This window comes from Bos indicus, chromosome 5 (genome assembly GCF_029378745.1).
Source record: "Bos indicus isolate NIAB-ARS_2022 breed Sahiwal x Tharparkar chromosome 5, NIAB-ARS_B.indTharparkar_mat_pri_1.0, whole genome shotgun sequence".
Classification (NCBI taxonomy): domain Eukaryota; kingdom Metazoa; phylum Chordata; class Mammalia; order Artiodactyla; family Bovidae; genus Bos; species Bos indicus.
Genome location: NC_091764.1, coordinates 99,807,232 through 99,830,913, shown reverse-complemented (window position 1 = coordinate 99,830,913; position 23,682 = coordinate 99,807,232). Strand labels below are relative to the sequence as shown.

General features: G+C 37.1%; 1 protein-coding gene across 5 annotated transcripts; it reads right to left on the bottom strand.

Annotated features, from left to right (window-relative positions):
* Positions 1-23,668, bottom strand: CLEC7A (C-type lectin domain containing 7A). 5 transcript variants are annotated; one of them, XM_070790138.1, is made up of 7 exons: positions 16,336-16,548; positions 14,128-14,226; positions 12,776-12,913; positions 11,410-11,561; positions 7,063-7,181; positions 2,643-2,777; positions 1-742 (listed from the first exon to the last, which is right to left on the bottom strand). In XM_070790138.1, exons 1-6 carry the CDS (start codon positions 16,436-16,438, stop codon positions 2,645-2,647), a joined length of 744 nt encoding a protein of 247 aa, XP_070646239.1. In that variant the 5' UTR covers positions 16,439-16,548; the 3' UTR covers positions 1-742; positions 2,643-2,644. The 5 variants fall into 5 exon arrangements, with proteins under 5 accessions (XP_070646239.1, XP_019817126.2, XP_019817128.2 ...); XM_019961567.2 differs by lacking the exon at positions 1-742 and adding an exon at positions 23,625-23,668 and having other exon boundaries at positions 1,287-2,777; positions 16,336-16,504; XM_019961569.2 differs by lacking the exons at positions 1-742; positions 7,063-7,181 and having other exon boundaries at positions 1,287-2,777; positions 16,336-16,552.
* Between the last annotated feature and the right edge of the window lie 14 nt (positions 23,669-23,682).

The window sequence follows — 23,682 nt, the reverse complement described above, 5'->3', positions numbered from 1 at the left end:
TAAGCTCACTAAAGATTTAATAGCAAAGAACATCAGATTATTCTTGCCAGGAGAATTCCATGGACAGAGGAGTCTGTCAGACTACAGCCCATGGGGTTGCAAAAAATCAGATATTACTGGGAGACTAACACCCTTCTTTCAATCAAGACTATGGCATGCTATACTGGCCAGCAATTGTCTTGGTCAATATATAATTGTAAAGGTCTTTAGTTTTTTGGTTAGATTTTTTTTTTTTTTTTTAACTCAGATACATGGGAAGTCAAGGAGAGTTTTAGTAGAGGGCTGGTATGACTTGTTTAAACTGAAACTCCAATACTTTGGCCACCTGATGCGAAAAGCCCACTCATTAGAAAACACCCTTGCCGGGAAAGATTGTAGGCAGAAGACGATGACTGGATGGCATCACTAACTCAATGGACATGAGTTTGAGCAAATTCTGGGAGATGGGGAAGGACAGGGAGGCCAGGCGTGCTGCAGTCTGTGGGATCGTGAAGAGTCAGACATGACTTAGCGACTGAACAGCTGCTTTGTAGGTGCTAGAAGACTCCTTTGAAATTACTGCAATAACTCAAGCAAGAGGAGATGGTGATCCTTGAAGACGCAAGTGTTTTCCGTAACATGATCATTCCTGATCTTGAATTACCCTTGAGACATAAGGTCTACTAGCTGCTCTTTTCATTTTTCTGTCACTTGGAAAAGCGTGGATGTTTTCTGTTCATTATCAGGCACGATTCCACATTGGCTGTAATAGTAACAAGGAATGTATGGCATATTTTAGACAGCCTAGCTCTTGTTAAAATCATGCTTTCAATTTTCACTTATAGGTTATTGTTGCCTAGCCCATCTGTTCTAGATAAGTACAGCTGAACATTCAGCATCCAGAACTATTTTCTTTGATTATCATGATTTCTTCAACTCATGCATTCCATTTTAAGGATACAGGAGAAAAAAATTAAACCAAAAACAAAATTAAAAATACATGGCATCTTTTCAAAATCCCACCTTATGCCTTAATTTAACTCAGCTTTAATAACATTTTCATTTTCACATTTCTTTCCAGATAGTGACAACCCCAGTTAGTGTATTAGAAAAGTCATAGTCACTTCACGAAAATTTTTTCTCCTTCTCTTAGATTTTTAAATATTTAAAATCTACAATTTGTTCTTCAGCACAAAACTACCTACTATACTACTTTGTCTCCAGTGCCAAATTTATCGTCATTTTGGGGGAAAAGGCAAACAGTAATAGTGTTAATTACACATGGCACATAATTTAAATGCCAAAGATTCTTTAATTAACATTTTTATTAAAATGAAATCGCATAACAGTAACGATTTTAAAGTGAAAAATTCAGTGAACTTGACACAGTTTCTGTTCACATATTAATAAACACTAGAATATCTCTCCAGTAATTATGGAAATCCCCACTGGAAATATAAATAACACCAATGGGAAAGTTTAAAAAAAAATAAGAAAGAGACAAATCATCATACAAGGAAACTTATTTATGTTCCAATAATACATTTTATAGTAATTTCTGAAAAATTGCTGAAAACTGCAAAACAGTCATCATAAAAATAATAAAACGTTTTGCATTACAAAGGAGAAGGCAATGGCACCCCACTCCAGTACTGTTGCCTGGAAAATCCCATGGATGGAAGAGCCTGGAAGGCTGCAGTCCATGGGGTCACTAAGAGTCGGACACGACTGAGCGACTTCACTTTCACTTTCTACTTTCATGCATTGGAGAAGGAAATGGCAACCCACTCCAGTGTTCTTGCCTGGAAAATCCCATGGATGGGGGAGCCTGGTAGGCTGCAGTCCATGGGGTCACACAGAGTCACAACTGAAGCGACTTAGCAACAGCAGCAGCAGCAGCATTACAAAATGTTAATACCTTAGTCAATAGGACAGGTTACTTTTTTATATTTATTAATCAGATCTTTTTTTTGATTGATAGTATTTAAAAAGATAAATCTTTCTTACCAAAGCAGATTCCCTACAATTTCACATTATACAAGATTCTCTTAGAGATATGGCAGACATATTATCTCGGTTATTTAATTAAGGAAAAAAAGATGCAACTAATGGTTTTTATGATGCTTTTGATCATAATCATGATGTTTAAAATAATAAAATGGCTCTGATTTTAGTAAAGCATGTTTTTTTTTTTTTTTCATTTAGCTATTCAAAATATATTTCTATCTGTGTCTGATTCATTGCTAAAAGTGCAAGAATAAGTAGTGGAAACACAGCACATGTACTCCAGTGGCACTTTTTAGGACAAAATACAACTCTGGTATAGTCAGAAATTAAGATCTCCTGAAACACCAAGAATCCACAGCTAATCCAGGTAAATAGAATGGCAGAATGAAAATTCTACCATTGATAGAATGAAAATTCAAGGTCAGGTGTTCTGACTCCATTTCTAGGACTCTAATAATTAGAACACAATACTGATTACCGGATAGACTTGGGGAGTATGGAAATCGAAGTCTTCCATCCTGTTTCTCAGTTAAGATTGAAGTTGGCTGAGCTCTCTTGATATTTTTTTCAGCAATTATTTTGACCTCAAATATGTCTCTTTTCTGTTTGGGTTTATACCCTCCTTAGTATCTTACATACATCTCTCTGCTCCTCACCATTATACTGACAACTTCTTCTCACAAATACTGTATGAATGCACACTACAAAGTTGGTCGTAAATGTCTGACACATGGATCCATGCACAGTTGTGAGATGAGTCTTTTTCGGTAACTGTACTTCTGATTTGGAACCTGTTAAAATAAAATGCAATATGATAATTAGTACAAGCATAGGGAATACTGTTAATATCTACTGTCTCCACAATACTGGCATAGTTGGTAAAGATATGGGTTAAAAAGAGTTTCCGAAGTGCATATTATTGAAAAAAAACCTTGAATTTAAATTCAAATTTTCCAAATAGTAGCATAACAACTTTCACTATTAAGGCATAAAAAGGACTCAAAAATTTTTTAAGAAATACTACTAGTTGAAAATAAAATTAAATACTACTACTCTGACAAAAAAGAAAAATCATTTAATACTTTATAATATTAAATTATAATACATACTAATTCTTTACTTATCTTTAAACCTTTTACCTAGAGGTATACTTATGACTTACTCCTTGGAAGGAAAGTTATCACCAACCTAGATAGCATATTCAAAAGCAGAGACATTACTTTGCCAACAAGGTCTGTCTAGACAAGGCTATGGTTTTTTCAATAGTCATGTATGGATGTGAGAGTTGGACTGTGAAGAAGGCTGAGCGCCAAAGAATTGATTCTTTTGAACTGTGGTGTTGGAGAAGACTCTTAAGAGTCCCTTGGACTGCAAGGAGATCCAACCAGTCCATTCTGAAGATCAGTCCCAGGTGTTCTTTGGAAGGAATGAGGCTAAAGCTGAAACTCCAGTACTTTGGCCACCTCATGCGAAGAGTTGACTCATTGGAAAAGACTCTGATGCTGGGAGGGATTGGGGGCAGGAGGAGAAGGGGACGACAGAGGATGAGATGGCTGGATGGCATCACCGACTCGATGGACGTGAGTTTGAGTGAACTCCGGGAGTTGGTGATGGACAGGGAGGCCTGGTGTGCTGCGATTCATGGGGTTGCAAAGAGTCAGACAGGACTGAGCGACTGAACTGAACTGATACTTATTAAATAAAGTAGCAGTTTAGTAAAATTATTATTGGGTATATTTAGTGAGTAGACCAAGTAGAAGAGTTCTTGCTCATGGTGACTGAGAATTAAGTGAAGAATCACAGATATCAAGACCATTGAAAAGCAATTCAAACAACTTTCTATATTAAAAAAAAATACTTATTATTTTATTTATTTGGCTTCTCTGAGTCTTAGTTGTGGCATACAGTATTTTTGGTTGCAAGATGTGAAGTCTTAGTTGAGACATATCTAGTTCTCTGACCCGGAATTGAACCCGGGCCTCCTGCACTGGGAATGTAGAGTCTTAGCTACTGGACCACCAGAGAAGTCCCAAACAACCCTATATTTTTTAATACATCCTGAAGGTTGTATTGTTTTGCAATATAATGATAGACAATGAGAATTGGCCTTCCCCGGTGGCTGAGAGGGTAAGGTGTCTGCCCACAATGCAGGAGACCAGGGTTTGATCCCTGGGTTGGGAAGATCCCTTGGAGATGGAAATGTCAACCCACTTCCGTACTCTAGCCTGGAAAATGCCATGGACGGAGGAACCTGGTAGGCTACAGTTCATGGGATTGCAGAGTCCTGAACGACAGAGCAACTTCACTTATGAGAATTACCATGAGTAAATAGAAGCATGGCTCTGTTCTATTTGCCCTTAGTTTCATAAGGGAGAAGTGTTAGTTATTTAGTCAAGCTCAAAGGGCATTACTGAGCCTCAGTGTAAAAGCTAAGGTCTGTACATCTTCATCCTGTACATCTTGTACATTCTGTACATCCTGTACATATATCTCTTCTTGGTACTGAGGATGGAGGATTGAGAGAATTCTTCTGTTGAAATAATTAGGCCAAGGTCATGAAACAACTTTGATCCAGCCTCAGGGAGAATTCTGGCCAGTGTTCTTCTCCAAAATATCTTTTTGACATCTAAGAGATTTTGGAGAATGTACAGAGCCAGATTAAAATGACTGTCACTGATGAATAGTTACACATCAAGATGTTAATTTGGACCTACTCTTACGACTTTAGGGAGTCCACTAGTCAGTTTTTAAAATAACAAACGAAAACTCAACACAAACAAGTGCTATAGAAAAATAAGACATATATTTTGTCAAGGTCGTTCGTTAATAAATTCAATGTGCTTGGCCAAAGCGAGATAGTTCAGTGGTATAAAATCAAAGTGTGATCATACTCAACAGTTTGTACTATTCACACCCAATAGTGCTTGCCAGAAGCAAATGAAAAGCCACTCTGTAAAATTCAAATTAATTCTACAAAAGTTTAACGTATGTTAAGTGCATTAAAAACAACAACAACAACAAAAACAATTCAGGCATAGACGAAAACAAATAAATAAATGAATAAAAATAAGAAGAAAAATGCGACTTCCCCAGTGGTCCACTGGCTAAGCCTCCACGCTCTCAATACAAGGAGCCCAGGTTCGATTCCTGTTTGAGAAACTAGACTCCACATGCTGCAACTAAGTGTTCGCATGCATACTGTAACCAAAAAGAACCCGCATGTTACAACGAAGACCCCACCCAATCAGATAAATACATGTTTTTAATTAGAAGAAAAAGATAACAGAAATAGATACACATGAGTAAAAAACACTAGGTTATCAAACACAAATAGTAAAGCAACTATACAGTGTATTCTAGGAGTGAAAAGACAATATTGAGAATGTTTTGGAAAAGCTAAGAATTATAAATTGCAACTGGATAGATTTGAGAAATTATAAAACTTAAAAATTCATTAAACAAAGTTAAAAGCTTAATCAAGGCTTTTAACAGCAGTTTAACTGAAGAAGAGGAAAAATAACGAAACTGAAAGATGTACGACAGGTAAATAGGTTAAAGAAAAAAGACAAAACTATAGGAAAACGTAAATGAGACATATAGGATATTGTGAATGGGTCTATAATACATTTAATTGGAATTATGGAAGGGTAGAAAGTCAGGAAAGAGCAACATTTGAAGCAAGTATGGCTGAAAACGTCAAAACTGAAAAAAGACATAAAACTTATATTGCTTTCAAATAATTGACCTTTCAAAAACAACAATAAAAATAGAATACATTATAATAATATCTTTGAATGCCTAAGAGAAAAAAGCTACAGATTTCTAATTTTATACTCAAAATATTTTTTATAAAAGTTGAAATAAAGAGTTTTAGACAAGCACAGAGAATTCAACCATAAAACTTCAACTCTAAAGGAAATACAAATGTATTCTTCAGATTTTAAAAATGATTCAAAATGGAAGGTAGGAGAGGCAGAGAGGAATAAGAAGCAGTGAAAACCATGAATCTGTGGGGAAAATCTAATAAACTGCATAGATCTCTATTGTTTTCTAGGGCTATATTTTTATTGACTCCGAGATGACATCAATTGTTGGTTGGTTCCCATTTATTTAATTTAATACTGTGAAATAAATGCATCCGAAATGAGAATGTAGCAGAAAACCCAGCAGAAGCTGGAAAACAAATGACTATTTTGGTGCAGGGGTAAATGAAAAAAAAAAACCTGCCCAACAGAAAAGACTAACAAAAAATGTGCATTTCTCAATCTTGCCACCAGGTGGAGTGTTATTACCAGTGTTAGTCACTCAGTCGTGTCTAACTGCCACACCATGGACTGTAGCCCACTAGGATCCTCTGTCCGTGGAATTTCCCAAGCAAGAATACTGGAGTGAGTTGCCACTTCCTTCTGCAGGGGATCTTCCACACCCAGGGATCTAAACCGGGTCTTCTGCACTGCAGGTAGATTCTTTACCATCTGAGCCACCAGGCAAGGTGGAAGGTGGGAGGAAAAAATTATATCCCCAGGATGATGAGCCCCAAGCTGCTTACTCATACAATTTCTCTATCTGAACCCATGGTAAAAAGTATGTGCCAGACACTGTGCCAAGTGATCTTACTTTTATCTCAAAATCTATAGAGGTAGGAATTATTTTTATTCTCCTTTACAGATTTGGAAAGGGGGGCACAGATAAGATTCAGCAACTTGTCCGGTTCCACACAGTGAGAGGACCAGAATTAGGCTGAAAACTGACTTCAAAGCCCTGCTCTTAACCACATCTTTACACTGAGTGATTGCTCCTTCCTGGGAAGCTTCGAACACACGCCCTTCTGGTAAGAAGGCTGAGGAACCACTTGTGTTGATATCTTGAAGTGACCACTCAACACTTTTTGACCTGTAAGTCCTCCTCTATTCTCTTGTTTTACTTTTTTTTCCCCTGGCTCGGTGTCTCTTCCCATCACTATGTTTCTTTTTCTCTCTCTTCCTTATTATGGCCAACAGATTGGATCCTTAACTGTGTGACATGCTCTTACCTCTCTGAGAGAAGGTATGAAGCTTTGTCTCTCTGGATACTTACAGGTTAGACAACAAGGTGGAGCCATCCTCCCAGAGCCATGGTTCTTCTGTCTGACGGCGAGAAAGCCCTATCCAAAATGAATGATCAGGCTGGGAAGACACTTGCCTTGATATAAACTCCTGTAAGGAAACATAAATACAAGTCAAGGAGAAAGAAGGAGAGACAGTGAAGGACAGAGATGATAGAGACAGGTAAGATACAGAGAAAGACTGTTAGGAGATTTTGAGAGACAGAGATTGAATCACCTTGATGGAGGATGCATGCGTATACTGGCATCAGCCTAGATAGATGTGCCAATTCTTGAATGCCACTCACTGTCTCAAAAAGCATATCTCATTTTTTCAGAGTCCTTATCATTTAATTTTCCAACAAAGAATAGATCCTTCTTTTACGTATAGCTGTCCAGCTTTCCCAGAACAACTTATTGAAAAGATTGTCTTTTCTGCATTGTATATTTCTGGCTCTTTTGTCATAGATTAAGTGACCAAAGGTGCATGGGTTTAATTCTGGGCTTTCCATCCTATTCCATTGATCTATATTTCTGCTTTGGTGCCAGCACCATACTATCTTGATGACTGTATAGTCTGAAGTCAGGGAGCCTGATTCCTCCCTCTCTGTTTTTTCTCCTCAAGATGGCTTTGGCTATTTGGGGTCTTTTGTGTTTCCATACAAATTGCAAAAATCTTCTAATTTTGTGAAAAATGCCTTTTGTAATTTAATAGGAAAATTTCATTGAATCTGTAGATTTTGGGGGGTAGTATAGTTATGTTCACAGTACTAGTCTTCCAATTCAAGAACATGGTGTGTCTTTCCATCTGTTTGTGTCATCTTTGATTTCTTTCATCAGTATCTTATAGTTTTCTGAGTACGGGTTTTTTGCCTCCATCAGTTCAGTTCAGTCGCTCAGTCGTGTCCGACTCTTTGTGACCCCATGGACTGCAGCACGCCAGGCCTTCCTGTCCATTACCAACTCCCAGAGTTTACCCAAACTCATGTCCATAGAGTCAGTGATGCCATCCAACCATCTCATCCTCTGTCGTCCTATTCTCCTCCCGTCTTCAATCTTTCCCAGCATCAGGGTCTTTTCAAATGAGTCAGCTCTTCGTATCTGGTGGCCAAAATATTGGAGTTTCAGCTTCAACGTCAGTCCTTCCAATGAACACCCAGGACTGATTTCCTTTAGGATGGACTGGCTGAATCTCCTTGTAGTCCAAGGGACTCTCAAGAGTCTTCTCCAACACCACAGTTCAAAAGCATCAATTCTTCTGCACTTTCTTTGCCTCCATAAGTTAGGTTTATTCTGAGGTATTATCCTTTCTATTGCAATGGTAAGTTAAATTAGAACACTCCCTAACTCTATATATAAAAATAAACTCAAAATGAATTAAAAACCTAAATGTAAGGCTGAACACTGTAAGTCTTAGAGAAAAGCATAGGCAGAACACTCTTTGACATAAATAGCAGTAAGATCTTTTTTGACCCACCTTCTAGAATAATGAAAATAAAAACATATGAAAATAGATAACAAATGAGACCTAATTAAACTTAAAGCTTTTGTACCACAAAGGAAATCATAAGCAAGACAAAAAGACAGTCTTTAGAATGGCAGAAAATATTTGCAAACAAAACAACTGACAAGGGGTTGATCTCCAAAATACACAAACAGCTCATGCAACTCAGTATCAGCACAACAGACAACAGAATAAAATGGGCATAAGACCTAAAGAGACAGTTCTCCAAAGAAGACATACAAATGGCCAACAAATCCGTGTAAAGATGTTCAACATCACTAACTATGCTAAGTCGCTTCAGTCGTGTCCGACTCTGTGTGACCCCATAGACGGCAGCCCACCAGGCTCCGCCATCCCTGGGATTCACCAGGCAAGAACACTGGAGTGGGTTGCCATTTCCTTCTCCAATGCTTGAAAGTGAAAAGTGAAAGTGAAGTCGCTCAGTCGTGTCCAACTCTTAGCGACCCCATGGACTGCAGCCCACCAGGCTCCTCCATCCATGGGATTTTCCAGGCAAGAGTACTGGAGTGGGGTGCCATTGCCTTAGAGAAATGCAATTCAAAACTACGATGAAGTATCACCAGTCAGAGGTGACACCAGTCAGAAGGGCCATCATCAAAAAACTACAAACAATAAATTCTAGAGAGGTTGTGGAGAGAATGGAACCCTCCTACACTGTTGGTAGGAATGTAAATTGGTACAGCCACTATGGAGAGCAGTATGGAAGTTTCTCAAAAAACTAGAAGTAGAACTTCCATATGACCCAGCAATACCAATGCTGGACATATACCCAGAAAAAACAGTAATTCGAAATGTCACATGCACCTCAATGTTCATTGCAGCACTATTTGGAATAGCCAGGACATTATAGCAACCTAAATTTCCATCAACAGAGAAATGGATAAAGAAGATGTAGTACGTAAAAACAACGGAATATCACTCAGGTATAAAAATGAATGAAATAGTGCCATTGGCAGAGACATGGATGGACTTAGAGATGGACTGCCATACACCATGAAGTAAGTCAGAAAGAGAAAAATAAATACCATATAATGTTGCTGATATGGGGAATCTGGAAAAAGTGATACAGATGAACTTATGTGCAAAGAAGAAATAGAGACACAAACATAGAGAACAAATTTAAGAATACCAAGGGGGAAAGGAGAGAGGGATGACTTGAGAGATTGGGATTGATATATAAATATATACTTGTGCTCAATGCTCGTGCTCAGTCACTCAGTCGTGTCTGACTCTTTGCCACCCTATGGACTGTGGCTTGCTGAGCTCCTTTGTCCATGGGATTCTCCAGGCAAGAATACTGGAGTGGGTTGCCATGCCCTTCTCCAGGGGAATCTTCCTGACCCAAGGAACCCAGGTCTCCTGCATCTTCGGCATCACAGGCAGATTCTTTACCACTGAGCCACCAGGGGAGTACCATACATACATGCCTATGTATAAAAGAGATTACTAATGAGAGCCTACCATATAGCACAGGGAACTCTACTCAATGGTCTGTGGTGATCTAAATGGAAAGGAAATCTTAAAAAAAGGGGACTCTGTTTTATAGCAGAAACTAACACAGCATCCTAAAGCAACTATACTCCAATAAAATTTAATATAAATAAATAAATAAATAAATAAATAAATAAATCCTTGATGTCAAAATTGTGCTTCCTGCATTCAATCTACCAGAATAAATCCAAGAACGACAGAGTCTGTAGGCCATGTTCATGGATGACAGGCTACTATCATCGCCACAATTTTAATTGAAAATATAAGTTCATATAGCCTTTGTCAAGAAATGCTTCGCAGAGTTAAATGACTATCTTAAAACAGTTTAGTTCTACTACACTTTTTATGAATAAGTAATCTAGGGGTTAATGATCATATTTGAATTGTTGACAAATATAACTCAACAAAGTGGCAATTATAGGAAGGTCTAAAAGCCAGACAGACTTCCAGTCCCATGCCCCCCTTTTTTTTGCCATACATTTACTTCCATTAATTTTTATGTCAACTACAACTGTGGGGAAAACAAAACAGAAACACAAAAATTGAGAGTAGTAAAAGGAAGTATAGAAGTTGTAGGTTGTTCAGATTTATAAGGTAGAATATTCCCTGACTATTAACTCCTCCTTGTATCTCATCTGAGTTCTATCCTTCAGGCAAGATGCATTGTAAGTTGCTCTTTTTCTGTGCAATTTTTATGTCTACAGGAATTTCTCTCTCTGAATTTCTATGGCATTTGGTGCCAATACAAGATATTTAACTTTTAACAGCTGTTGAGTCGTTTCTATTTTCTTAAAAATTAGTTGAGCATGGCTAGAAGTTTAAACCTCTTTGCCTTTCCCAGTATCTTGCAAGGAATAAATTATTTATAAGTATATATTATCATAGCTTGATAATTATGGTGATAAGGGGAAGAACCTTCTATTTTACTGTACCACATTTAAAACCTAAAGTCCAAACCCACAAAAATGAGTGTGGCTTGATTATTAGAGTCAACTTGGAGTTGTGTTTAAAGGATTAATTTTAAAGTGTAACGTACTGGAGTGGGTTGTCATTTCCTTCCCAACCCAGAGATCGAATCTGGGTCTCCTGCATTGCAGGTGAATTCTTTGCCAACTGAGCTAGCAGGGAAATCCAAAATGTATTCATATTTTAATTAATTAAAAAGAAAAGCGTGTATTATATACTTTACTCAATATATGCTATTATTATAATTATGGAGAATACGTAAAGTTACTTTCTCTTAGGGAAAATAGTTATCTGGAAACTACCTCTACTTTTCTGCTCAGTATAGACCACAGATATTATAACCAAAATCTACACTTACCAACTCTTTTGAGCTGTCTATCTTCAGGAGATGGGAGCCCAGTTGAAAGCATTGTCTTTTACTTCCATCCCAGGAATCTAATAGTGTGCTAAATAGATAACAGCTATCCTCATGTGTGATCCAGTTAGGGGGACAAGAGCTAGAGAAAACTCCTGGAAATAAAAGATAAATACAATGAGTTTCATACTATGAATGGTACTTCAGTACAGGTACCATTAATCCTAAGGACATAATAATCAATAAATTGCCATGAATATATTTCATTTTCAATTCAAACTATATAGATATAACTTTACAGAAGGGATCATATTAAAACCCCTTATTCATTTACAGCTAAAAAATAACTGAGTGGCTACAGTGTTGTAGACTATCAACTCTCCTTTCTTTCTTGTCTTGTCTTGCATGCCTTTACAGTCAGCTCAGAACTCCTTTTCTCCATGATAACTCTCAAAATAAACCAATGCAATGTCAGTCATTGAGATACACAATAATTTCATGTTGACTTATTTTACAAGTGTGACATCTATTTCAGAACGCAATTCACCAAATAAGAAAAGTATAAGAGCACTCATTCACATTACAGAGTAATGTGATAAAGACAGTGAAGAGGTATGTGTCCAGAGATGGAAAATTAAAGTCCAAATATTGTCATACTCAATAACAGTGCAATTAGGAATTAAAGTCTACTGTATACAAAATGGTAATTAAATCAATTAACTTGCATAATTAAAGAAAAACAAACTTAACTGGTTTTGTATGGCAAAACCAATACAATATTGTAAAGTAATTAGCCTCCAATTAAAATAAATAAATTTATATAAAAAAGAAACATTTTTTAGGTTTATAGATATTAAACATATCTATGAACCTTTAAATTCTTAGCAACACTTTACCTTCTTTCCTTTTTCTATTCTGGTTTTTTTTTTTTTTTAACCTTTTCTGGTGTCCTATTTCTTATTTTAACTATATCACTTTAAAATGTCTTTTCCCTATGGTGTGAGAACACATTATGTTTCTTCAAATCAAATTACACAAACCTCTAAAAGCTTAAATATGTGAAAAATCAGTGACGTGAAAAAAATCCAACTAAGTTGGAGATTCAGCTAAGTTCATAAGGTATTTATGCTATCACTTTGTAATCTGGATCTCCTGCATTGCAGGCAGATTCTTTATTATCTGAGCCTCTAGAGAAGCCCTTGTATATTACAGAAGACTTATTTTACTGAGATAATATTGCTGTGGGCTTTATTAGAATGCAGAATCACCACATGTAAAAGTACTTTCTTCATCCCCTGCTCCAAGCCTTAGTACCAAAAATTAAGCCTTCTGAATCAAGGATTTTATTAATCCTTAATTCTGCCCTTGCCTGTGGTCCTGAGAGCCTTGGTAGGTATCACACTATCTTCTAAAGATGATTGTGTGGGTTGACTCTGGTTGTCTTTATTTCTTGATGGAAAGCTGTCACTCTTCAACAGGTTGTTCCCTGAACTGGATCTCCAAATACCTTCATATACCAACAACAATAGTAATGACAGAAAAAAAAAAAAAGTCATTTTTACTATGTTTGAGAATTAAAATTCAAAAACCTATATTTTTGTTGGAATATAAAGGGACACATTCTTGATTAGTGATAAATAATGGAGAGGATGATGGAGAGGTAGAGACAGATGGTAGATAGATAGGTGATAGCTTGAATAGATGGAAAAAAGAAATAACTTCCATAAAGAAGATTTAATACAAAAGATAAAAATGAAGTAGATAGGAGGATGGGGGAAAGTAAGAGGCAAATGGAATATAGTCCTTTGGTACCACAATGGATTTGAAATAGTAATAAATCTTCTTTATTATAATATTTTAAAAATGAGAGTTCCTTGAGAATCTGCCAGGTGACTATAACATAGAATGTATTCAATAAACACATGACTAGTTAAGAAATCTCTCATGTTTTCATATACCCTTTTCAAAGGCACAATAATACTTTATCCAAAATGGAATTCATGAATGATAAAATCTAAGGAAATGTATTCATCTATTACAAAATAACTACCTAGAATTTCATAAGTGCTTTGAATATTTCCTGATATTATCCAAAGGAGTTTAAAGACAGGTGTAAAACAATTTCCTTAATTCATGAGATGTAAAAAATAGCTTAAATTCTTTAGGGAATTAATCTCTTAGGAAGATAAGCACCAATTGCACTTCCTTCACCTCCACTGGTTTCCTTTCATTAATTTATCCTAGGAATTTCACAGCTTTGAAACCAGCTATTCAAGCAGATCTTGTAGATAAGAGTATGAGTTATCAAGACAGATCACCTGCATTTCTAATCATGGTCCTAATGTTAACTAGTTTATGACCCTAGAAATAAAGTTAGAACTCATAACATCAATTCAAAGGGTCGGTGTTCAGATCCAGGTAGATTATGTTATACTCTTAAGAGAGTACCTGAGGGACTTCCCTTGTAGTCCAGTGGTTAATACTTGACTGTACAGTGTAGGGGGTATGAGTTCTTCTATCCCTGCTCTGGGAACTAAGATCCCACATGCCTTAGGGCCAAAAAAACAAAACATAAAACAGAAGTAACATTGTAACAAATTGAATAAAGACCTTAAAAATGGCCCACATTAAAAAAAAAAAAGTTTCCTTAAAAGCGCGCCTGAAACATCATAAATGCTTATTAAATGTCTATTGCTGTTCATCTTCCCCACCAATACTTACCCGAGGTACTCAGGACCACAGTTATCACCAGCATCACTGAGCATAAAATGCCCAGAGTCACAGCAATCAGACGCCAATGAGAGGATGCAGCACAAAGCCCTAGAAAGCCAAAGGGAGCAGAAACTGAATCAAGAAACAGGATGACTAATCACTGAGCACTTCAGTTCTGCAGTTCATCAAAATCTGATACCCAGATAACCTACTCATCTAGGGTTAGTCTGAATTTTTCTCCCTCTTTAGTGTACCTCTTCAGGGTCAGCAACTGTAATTTGAGCACAGTGCCTTGAGAGCTGTACACTCCTAATTTCAGCTCCACATTGATATCTATAGGTTTTGACACTACCAGGATTCCCATCCATTCTTAGAAGAGACAGCTTAATGCAACAGAAATAACACTGGTTAGGAAGGGTAATCTTCCTCTTTCACTTATTTCTTGCCTGTCACTGGGCAAATTACTTCTTCCATTTTTCCATTTCTCTTTGTGAAAAATTAGGGTAATGATGCATCAAAGAATGACTGTGAGAATCAACACAAGTAAAAGCACCTAGTTTAGAGACTACTAGCACATTATAGGCAACCCACAGTTTGTCCACACACACCTATAAACACACACATGCCTTCCTATCTCTTGCTTCACCATGTTTTTCCATTCTTCCCCAGTAGGTTGCCCAAGAAAACAAAACTGTGTGACAAGAGGAAAATAATTGTGCAATGGGAATGACCAGAAAGCAGAAGAAAGCAAATGCTGATGTCAAAACCTGTGAATAATCTCTTTCTTGATAACAGGAAATTCACTTTATATTAATATCACCACATCAAGACTGAGAATAAGCAATAAGAGCATTTCAGAGAACTGTCAAATAGAAGACTCGTAGAGGAGATTAAATTGCTCACTCAGTGAAGAGAGAAATATTTTAACTCCCTTCTCCAGATTTCACTTTTTTTACATAATGTCTAAGATTCATGTCCTGATAATGGAATCTTTTATCTAACTCATATATATTTCTTCACTGTTACACAAAGAACATTTTTTTTTTTTAGAACTTTTTGTTTAAATTTTTTTTTTCCAAATCAATCTCATGATACACATAAAAAAATCAGATTTGGGATTCTAAACCATTTGACTTCTTTTATTTTTAATTAAACTTTTTATTTTGTATTGGAGTACGCCTTCTCTGGTGGCTCAGTGGTAAATAATCTGCCTGCAATGCAGGAGCCATGGGAGACATGAGTTCGATCTCTGGGTGAGGGTTATTCTTGTCTGGGAAATCCCATGAGGTTGCAAAGAATCAAATACCACTGAGCGACTAAGCACAAAAAAATGAAGTATATTGAAGTATAGTTGATTAACAATGTTGTGATATTTCAGGTGGACAGCAAAGAGACTCAGCAATATCTACACATGTATCCATTCTCCCTTGAACTCCCTCCAGTCCAGGCTTTCACATAACATTGAACAGAGTTCCCTGTGCTATACAGTAGGTTCTTATTATCTAAACCCTGACCTCTGACCACCCTTTGGCCTTTTCCACAAAATCCTGTTGTTTTTCCTGTCTTCTTTCTTTTATTTTCTAACTCCAATATCCTGATGTTGTTCATATGCACTTCTTTACATTCCCTTAACCTTCATTCTACAATTTACTATTTTCTGTCAAACAAGTCACTCTTATTGAAATTCCTTCATCTTTGCATTTCATCACATTTATCATCAACTCCTTACTTTTGAAGCATCTGTCTCTATAGAACAGAAAAAGTGTGAGTATTTTCTATCATCATAATAATTAACTTCAATGCAGTTGATCCTTGAACAACACAGGGTTTAGGGGCACTGGTCCTCCCCACACTCTACCTTATAGTTGGCCCTCTATATCTGCAGTTTCTCCATATTCACAGTTTGGCATCCATGGATTTAACCAACTACATATCATCTAGTAGTGTGCTATTTACTTTTGAAAAACATTCACGTATAAGCGGATCTGTGCAGTTCAAACCCGTGTTATCCAAAGATCAACTGTGCTAATGATTAGCCATTGAATGGTTGCCCAGAGAACAGTCTTAGTGCTCATTCAAATTATCTTCAGTGACTTCTGAAAACCTTTTAAAATACATTAATAAAAGCCTGGAAAATCAGAAGTCTGTCCAATTTTTTCCACTTCTAGTTTTAGTTATAAGAATGCGAATGTTGAAATCAGAAACAAAAATATATACCTTTCTCTGAGACTACAGATCTCCTGGTGATGTTGCGAGAGCTGAAGTCTAATTGAGTATATCCATCTTCATCCAAATTTTCTACTGAAGATTGATATTCCATTGTTCTACTGAGTTCCTGAATTGACACAGCATCTGAGAGCTTTCTTCTCTCTCCTAAGACAACTGCCTGTGGACAAAAGAGGATCTGTGAGTCAGATCATGTGGGAGATGCATTTATTAGGCTTAAACAAGTTGAACTAAAGTAGTCCAACCAGATACCCAAAAGCAGGAAATGAAAAACTATACTGTGGTAATTTCCCATTGGTACCTTTAGATCCTGTTTCAGAGACTGATGACTCCTCAGAAAATTATAAGGTAGGACTTCCCTAGTGGCTCAGTGGTAAAGAATCCACCTGCCAATGCAGGAGACATGGATTCGATCCCTGATCCAGGAAGATTCCACATGCTGAGGAGCAACCAAGCCCACCTATCATAACTGTTGAACCTAAGCTCTAGAGCCCGTGCTCTGCAACAAGAGAAGCCACTGCAATGAGAAGCCCGCACACAGCAACCAGAGAGTAGTCTATGCTCTCTGCAACTAGAGAAAAGCCTGTGCAGCCATGAAGACCCAGTGTAGCTAAAAATAAATAAAATAAAATAAAATTTTAATTATTTAAAAAATTATAATGCAGCACAATAGATAGATCTTTGTTTCAGACCAAACGTAAGAAAAATAAACCAATTAATATTTTATGCTGCTTTCACTATTCTCACATCTGAATTGGACATCATTAAAGGATTTGACCTATGTAAACCTAAAACAATTTTAGTTCGTTGAGTTCACCAATACAGTGTTATAACCATTCATTCATTCATGTACTGGCTCTATCAATAAACATTTATCAAATGCCCATATTTTAAATTGACAGTAGCTGGGGGACAAAGGGATCAATGATACCTGTGAAGAAGCTCACTGAGTAATAGAGCAAACCCACAGATGGGTGTATGGAGGATGCCATAAGGAGATACATTGTTGTAACAACAGAGAGAGGAAGCAAATCTCTTCAGTGCTGGTCAGAGGTTAATGATACAAGGTAGAAAATTACTTATTCAATAATAAGCTTGATACTATCTATTGCACATGTTCTTATACAATCTCAGTTTTCCAATAAGTCTAGGAGGTAGGCACCTATAAATTAGAACTATTTTCTTTTTTTAAAAGCATAGTTGATTTACAATGTTGAGCTAGTTTATCATTTACAACAACTCATTTATATATGCATATATAAGATATTCATATAATATATATTATTTTTCATAATATTTTCCATTACGGTTTATTACAAGATATTGAATGTACTTCCCTGATCTATACTGTCAGACCTTGTTGTTTAGTCTTCTTTTCAAAACTGAGACATAGAAATTTTAGTTCCTTGTATAATTTTAAGAAGCTAATAAAAATATTGATGCAAGGAATCAAACCAAACTTTACTCTTACTGTAAAACTCATGATCTTTCCTGTTATGCTACACTGCCTCCTTCACCATTCTGTACACTTAAATTACAAGTGACAGCTTATGGAGAATTCAGGAAATGAAATATTGTGTTACATGCTTAATGTTTCCTCTTTTCCAATTTCCACAGAAATGCCCAAGTTAATGAGATACAGAAAACACTTGTCATTGCTAGAAACTAGAGAGGTACCATCTGTTCACAAGAATTGGAGGCAGGCAGAAAGAAGCAGACATCTGGTTGCTATCAAAGATAAAGCCAGACTTCATTAAAGCAGTTAGGACAGTAATTGTTTCAGTAGCACGGTTACAACAGAAAAGCGGCCAGAATAAACTGAACTCAACTTCCCCAAAAAAGAGGACAAGAGACTTTTTAAAGGCTGGAGTGTGCTAAGGAACAGGCTCTGAGGGTTAATCCATGTGACTAGACCATTCAGATTTGTTAATTGCTGCTTCTTCAGAAGAGAAACAAACTTCCCTTTTTGACAGGAGACAGTGGTTGGTGTTGAAGCAGGGTGGTGTTCCTACCCAAGTTAGACACTTTCCTCCCTCCCATGGGGACTGGGCATGTTGTCTCCCTAGGTTCCTACATGTTTGCTTTCAGAGATGGCTGTCAGGACCCTGAAGAACGTTTTAGATGGTAGATTTACATGTCAAAGGGCAGAGAGAGGACTTTAATTGCAGGATTTCTGAAGTAACTGCTCTACGAGGGGTCTCAGAGGTCTATCTGTTTATTACCAAGTTTTGACTGGAGCAAGCAGTAAATTCTCCTGGAAACATTAAGTTTTCTCAGGCAGGCATTTTAAGGGACCTGGGATCATTTCAGGACACAGCCTTAAACTGCTGGAAACCAAGTTACAGTCTGTCAAATCCCTTAGTGCAGAGGTTTGGATAGAATGGTTCTATTCCAAGAGTTCTACAGTTCTCATCAATACATAGCAAAATGGAAGAGAGGTCAATGGAAAAAGAAAAAAGAGAGAGACATTTCTCCCTCGTACCTACTTGCCATAAAAGTTTACTAACTTTTCAAGACACATTGCAAAGTAGTGGGATGGAGCTAATCTCAACCTCCATCAGATGTCCAGCTCTATGATGCAGCCCTTGAGAAAACATAGGATTTTTCTGAATGAATAAATTGGTTCAAAGAAGAAAGTTCAGTTAACTAAATAGAGCTAGAGCATAGAAATGAGGAGAGAATATTCCAGACAGTAACAAAAAGATTTTACTATTGATTCCAACACCCACCCCCCATGCCACACACGCACACTCAGTGGGAGAATCTTTACAGATTAGCTTTTAGGTTCTATAAGTGCTACCCTCTATTCAATCACAATCCTACAGAAACAATTGGCTTTCTAAGTTATCAAAGAAAATTTTCCATAAATGTAAACATTAGTCTTTTCGTTTGTCTGGGACTGAAACAATTAAACAGTGAATACACAAATCATTGACAATTAGGAAAAAATAATCCCTCAGCATTTTAAAAGGCAGAAGGGGAAATTCCCTGGCAGTTCAGTGGTTAGTATTCAGAGCTTTCACTGCCATGGCCCGGGTTCAGTCCCTGACAGCTTAGCTAAGATCCTGCAGGCTGCAAGTCATGGCCAAATTAAAAAAAAAAAAAAGAGCAGGAGAGAGTAAGAGTTTGCATGTGCTGTGTTTTAGTGACTCAGTCGAGTCCTACTCTCAGCCATGCACTCCTCCAGGGATTTTCCCAAATAACAAGGGATCAAACACAGGCCTCACACATTGCAGGCAGATTCATCACTATCTGAGCCAGCGGGAAGCCCGAGAGTTTGCATATTCAGAGAAAAATACCCCTGGTCCCCTGGTTAAACTTTAATGTAAGAAACAGGTTAAACATTAATGCAACAAAGCACCTAACCAATAAACAAACAAAACCCAGTAAATAGCAACAATCTTAGTGAGAGTTAATGAAAAACTGTGTTTATACAGCAAGTTTTTTCTTCAAGAAAAATGAAAAATCTGAGAAAATTTATTAGAAGTGAAAATATACTTTATAAAATAAAAAGACAATTAATTGAACCGAGTCAAATTGACTACTGCACCAAGAAAACAACATACATTCAGTACAGTTGAGTTAGCCTGGGAATGGCAACCCACTCCAGTATTCTTGTCTGGAGAAGCCCATGGACAGAGGAGCCTGGCTGACTACAGTCCATGGGGTCGCACAGAGTTGGACACAACTGAATCGACTAAGTGTGCATGAGAGTTCTCTCATTTCTACATATGTTAAACTGTTGTTAACGCTAGTGTTTGCTCTCAGAACTAAATCTTGAAAATAACCTTCCTAAATAAGTACCTATTTTGATAGGTTTACCAGAATGAGTGTTATATCAGGAAAAGGAAACAGGAGATTCTGAGACATAAGTCCAATGTGACTTTTTGGAAAATTTATTGACTATGCCAAAGCCTTTGACTGTGTGGATCACAATAAACTGTGGAAAATTCTGAAAGAGATGGGAATACCAGACCACCTGATCTGCCTCTTGAGAAATTTGTATGCAGGTCAGGAAGCAACAGTTAGAACTGGACATGGAACAACAGACTGGTTCCAAATAGGAAAAGGAGTATGTCAAGGCTGTATATTGTCACCCTGTTTATTTAACTTTTATGCAGAGTACATCATGATAAACGCTGGACTGGAAGAAACACAAGCTGGAATCAAGATTGCCGGGAGAAATATCAATAACCTCAGATATGCAGATGACACCACCCTTATGGCAGAAAGTGAAGAGGAACTGAAAAGCCTCTTAATGAAGGTGAAAGTAAAGAGTGAAAAAGTTGGCTTAAAGTCAACATTCAGAAAACGAAGATCATGGCATCCGGTCCCCATGGGACCGGAAATAGATGGGGAAACAGTGGAAACAGTGTCAGACTTTATTTTTCTGTACTCCAAAATCACTGCAGATGGTGATTGCAGCCATGAAATTAAAAGATGCTTGCTCCTTGGAAGGAAAGTTTTGACCAACCTAGATAGCATATTCAAAAGCAGAGACATTACTTTGCCAACAAAGGTTCGTCTAGTCAAGGCTATGGTTTTTCCTGTGGTCATGTATGGATGTGAGAGTTGCACTGTGAAGAAGGCTAAGCGCTGAAGAATTGATGCTTTTAAACTGTGGTGTTGGAGAAGACTCTTGAGAGTCCCTTGGACTGCAAGGAGATCCAACCAGTCCATTCTGAAGGAGATCAGCCCTGGGATTTCTTGGAAGGAATGATGCTAAAGCTAAAACTCCAGTACTTTGGCCACCTCATGCGAAGAGTTGACTCATTGGAAAAGACTCTGATGCTGGGAGGGATTGGGGGCAAGAGGAGAAGGGGACGACAGAAGATGAGATGGCTGGATGGCATCACTGACTCGATGGACGTGAGTCTGAGTGATCTCCAGGAGTTGGTGATGGACAGGGAGGCCTGGCGTGCTGGGATTCATGGGGTCACAAAGAGTCGGACATGACTGAGTGACTGATCTGATCTGATCTGATGTAAATAAATGAGTGAAAACAAATAAATATATAAATATGTAGAAATAAATGAGTTATATAGAAAACAAGATTATTCAAAATAAACTAGGCATTCACTTAAAACCCTTGTAGAAGAAGAAAACATGTCTTCAGGACACATTTCAAATAACTTACCTATCACAAATTAAAAAAAAAAATCCTCACATTTCACCTCTAGTTTGAATGCAAACTTGGGTCTCCTTCTTCCCTTCCTTCCTCCATTCATCCACTAAACAATTAAACATGAACTGAGCATTTACCATATTCTCAGTAGCCAGGATACAAAGAAGCATAAGGCCCAATCTCCATCCTAACTGGTTTCAGATTATATCTGGAGGGTGAAGACCTAAAAAGTTACTTAAATTAGTTAAGAATGCCCTGGTTTGGGCAGACCACAAAAATCACTTAACTTTTTTCACAACACTCTTTCCAGTGTTAAATTTATGCTTACTTCAAATAACATAGAACGCTTTCTAGAGTCCTTAAATTTTTTAATTGAGGCAAAACTCTTTTTTTTTAATTGGTATACAATTGCTTTACAATGTTGTGTTAGTTTCTTCTGTACAACCAGTGAATCTGCTATACGTAAACATATATCTCCTCCCTGAAACAGAACAAGACCCTGTGGTCCTTGTTCCACATGTCTTCAGCCTCCCTTTGTCTGTGGAAAACTTGAGACAAAGAATAAGTTTAATCAGAGAAGTGAAAACAAGCAGAAACAAAGGAAAACAATCAAAGAGACCTAACAATAATTGTTCAGTCCGTGAGCAAAGTCAAGGACTTTTAGTTCCTTTTCAAGGACTATAGATAATATTCTGGGCCATATCCTGTGCGCTGTCTTAGATAATAAATCCTGAAACTCCCACCACGTGAAGAAGTTAACTACATAATGGCGAGACTGTAACCATGACATAAGCTTCCACAATTCCTAGAACTGGCCTCAAGGAAATGGGACCAAACCTAAAACAACCTGGTTGTTGGTTGCTGGTCAGACTACCAGTTACAAGTTTCAGGATTGGTCTGTCTGAGCTGACTGTGCCGTTTCTGCATGTAGCCCCTTCCCTCAGCCTATAAAAGCTCTTGCTCACTGGTTGTGGGTTGGGGGAAGACTTCTGGACAGACGTCTGTCTCACCACCCCCACCCCCACTCCTCCACCCACACTTGCTGGCATCCAAAATTAAGCAAACTTCCCTTTCCCCCAAACTGACCTCTTTATTAGCTTTTGGCCAGCAAGCAACCAGACTCTACTTTCAGTTACAAATTTGTTGATTAAAATGTTATGAATAAGACACTCAGAGGAAACTAATCTTGTGTTTCCCCTGGAAACAATGGTTGTTCAGTATTCTCTGTGGCTCTATACAACATAACAACCATGAATAATAACTACTGTGTAGATAAATAGATAAACGGAAAGCTAAAATTCAACTGTTATCACCATAATTGTTTAAAACTTTGGGCGACAAAAGACATTTTCAGGGAATATTTTATCACTGATGTTGTTTAGTATTGCTAACACATGATAATTATAAAAAGCAAAGTGACTTCTAGAAAATGTTATTATTTTAATTCTCCTAAGACAATTGACCACCTCCTTATTGCCTGCTGAACACTCATTGGCTTTATCTTCTCTATTCTATATGGGTCTAAATAATCTGATGTCTGACTAGCTTTTTAACTTCATGCCTTAGCTGTCTCCCCGCTATTAACCATGGTCTTGAAATACTGGCTTTTTTATAAAAAAATAAGTACAGTTGATTTACAATGCTGTGTTAATTTCAGATGTATAGCAAAATGATTCAGATATATATGTGTATATATATATATGTATGTATATATTTGGTTTTTAAATTCTTTTCCATTACAGATTATTACAATATATTGAATATAGTTCCCTGTGCTTTACAGTAAGTCCTTGTTGTTTATCTATTTTATATATGATAGTATGGATCTTTTAATCCCATATTCCCAATTTGTCCTTCCCCTATTCCTTCCCCTTTGGAAACCATAAGTTTTTTTTTTTTTTTTTCTATGTCCAGGAGTCTGTTTCTGTTTTGTAAATGAATTCATTTGTGGTATTTTTTAGATTCTACATGTAAGTGATCACACAAACACATCAAGGTCAGGGACTTCGCACATACATGTTGGCTGATATGCTTTGCCTTGAGAACATTGCATGGTGAGATTTTTCTTGATAATGAAGCAGAATATAGCCAGAGCACTTTCCTTTCACTCTTAATCACAACATATAGCTTTTCTTTTTCTCTTCAAAGTACTTACCAATGTTGAATATATCTCATCTGTTTATACTTAGACTCTCCATGTCCAGATGTTTGTA

Bases quoted from the DNA above. Each gene is read 5' to 3' on its own strand.
- CLEC7A (XM_019961567.2), bottom strand. From the start codon at position 16,438: ATGGAATATCAATCTTCAGTAGAAAATTTGGATGAAGATGGATATACT. The intron at 7,182-11,409 runs GTAAGTGTAGAT...GTTTCCTTACAG, and splicing joins TAGACAGCTCAAAAGAGTTG to GAGTTTATATCAAGGCAAGT. The intron at 2,778-7,062 runs GTAAGTATCCAG...TTATTTTAACAG, and splicing joins TCCACCTTGTTGTCTAACCT to GTTCCAAATCAGAAGTACAG.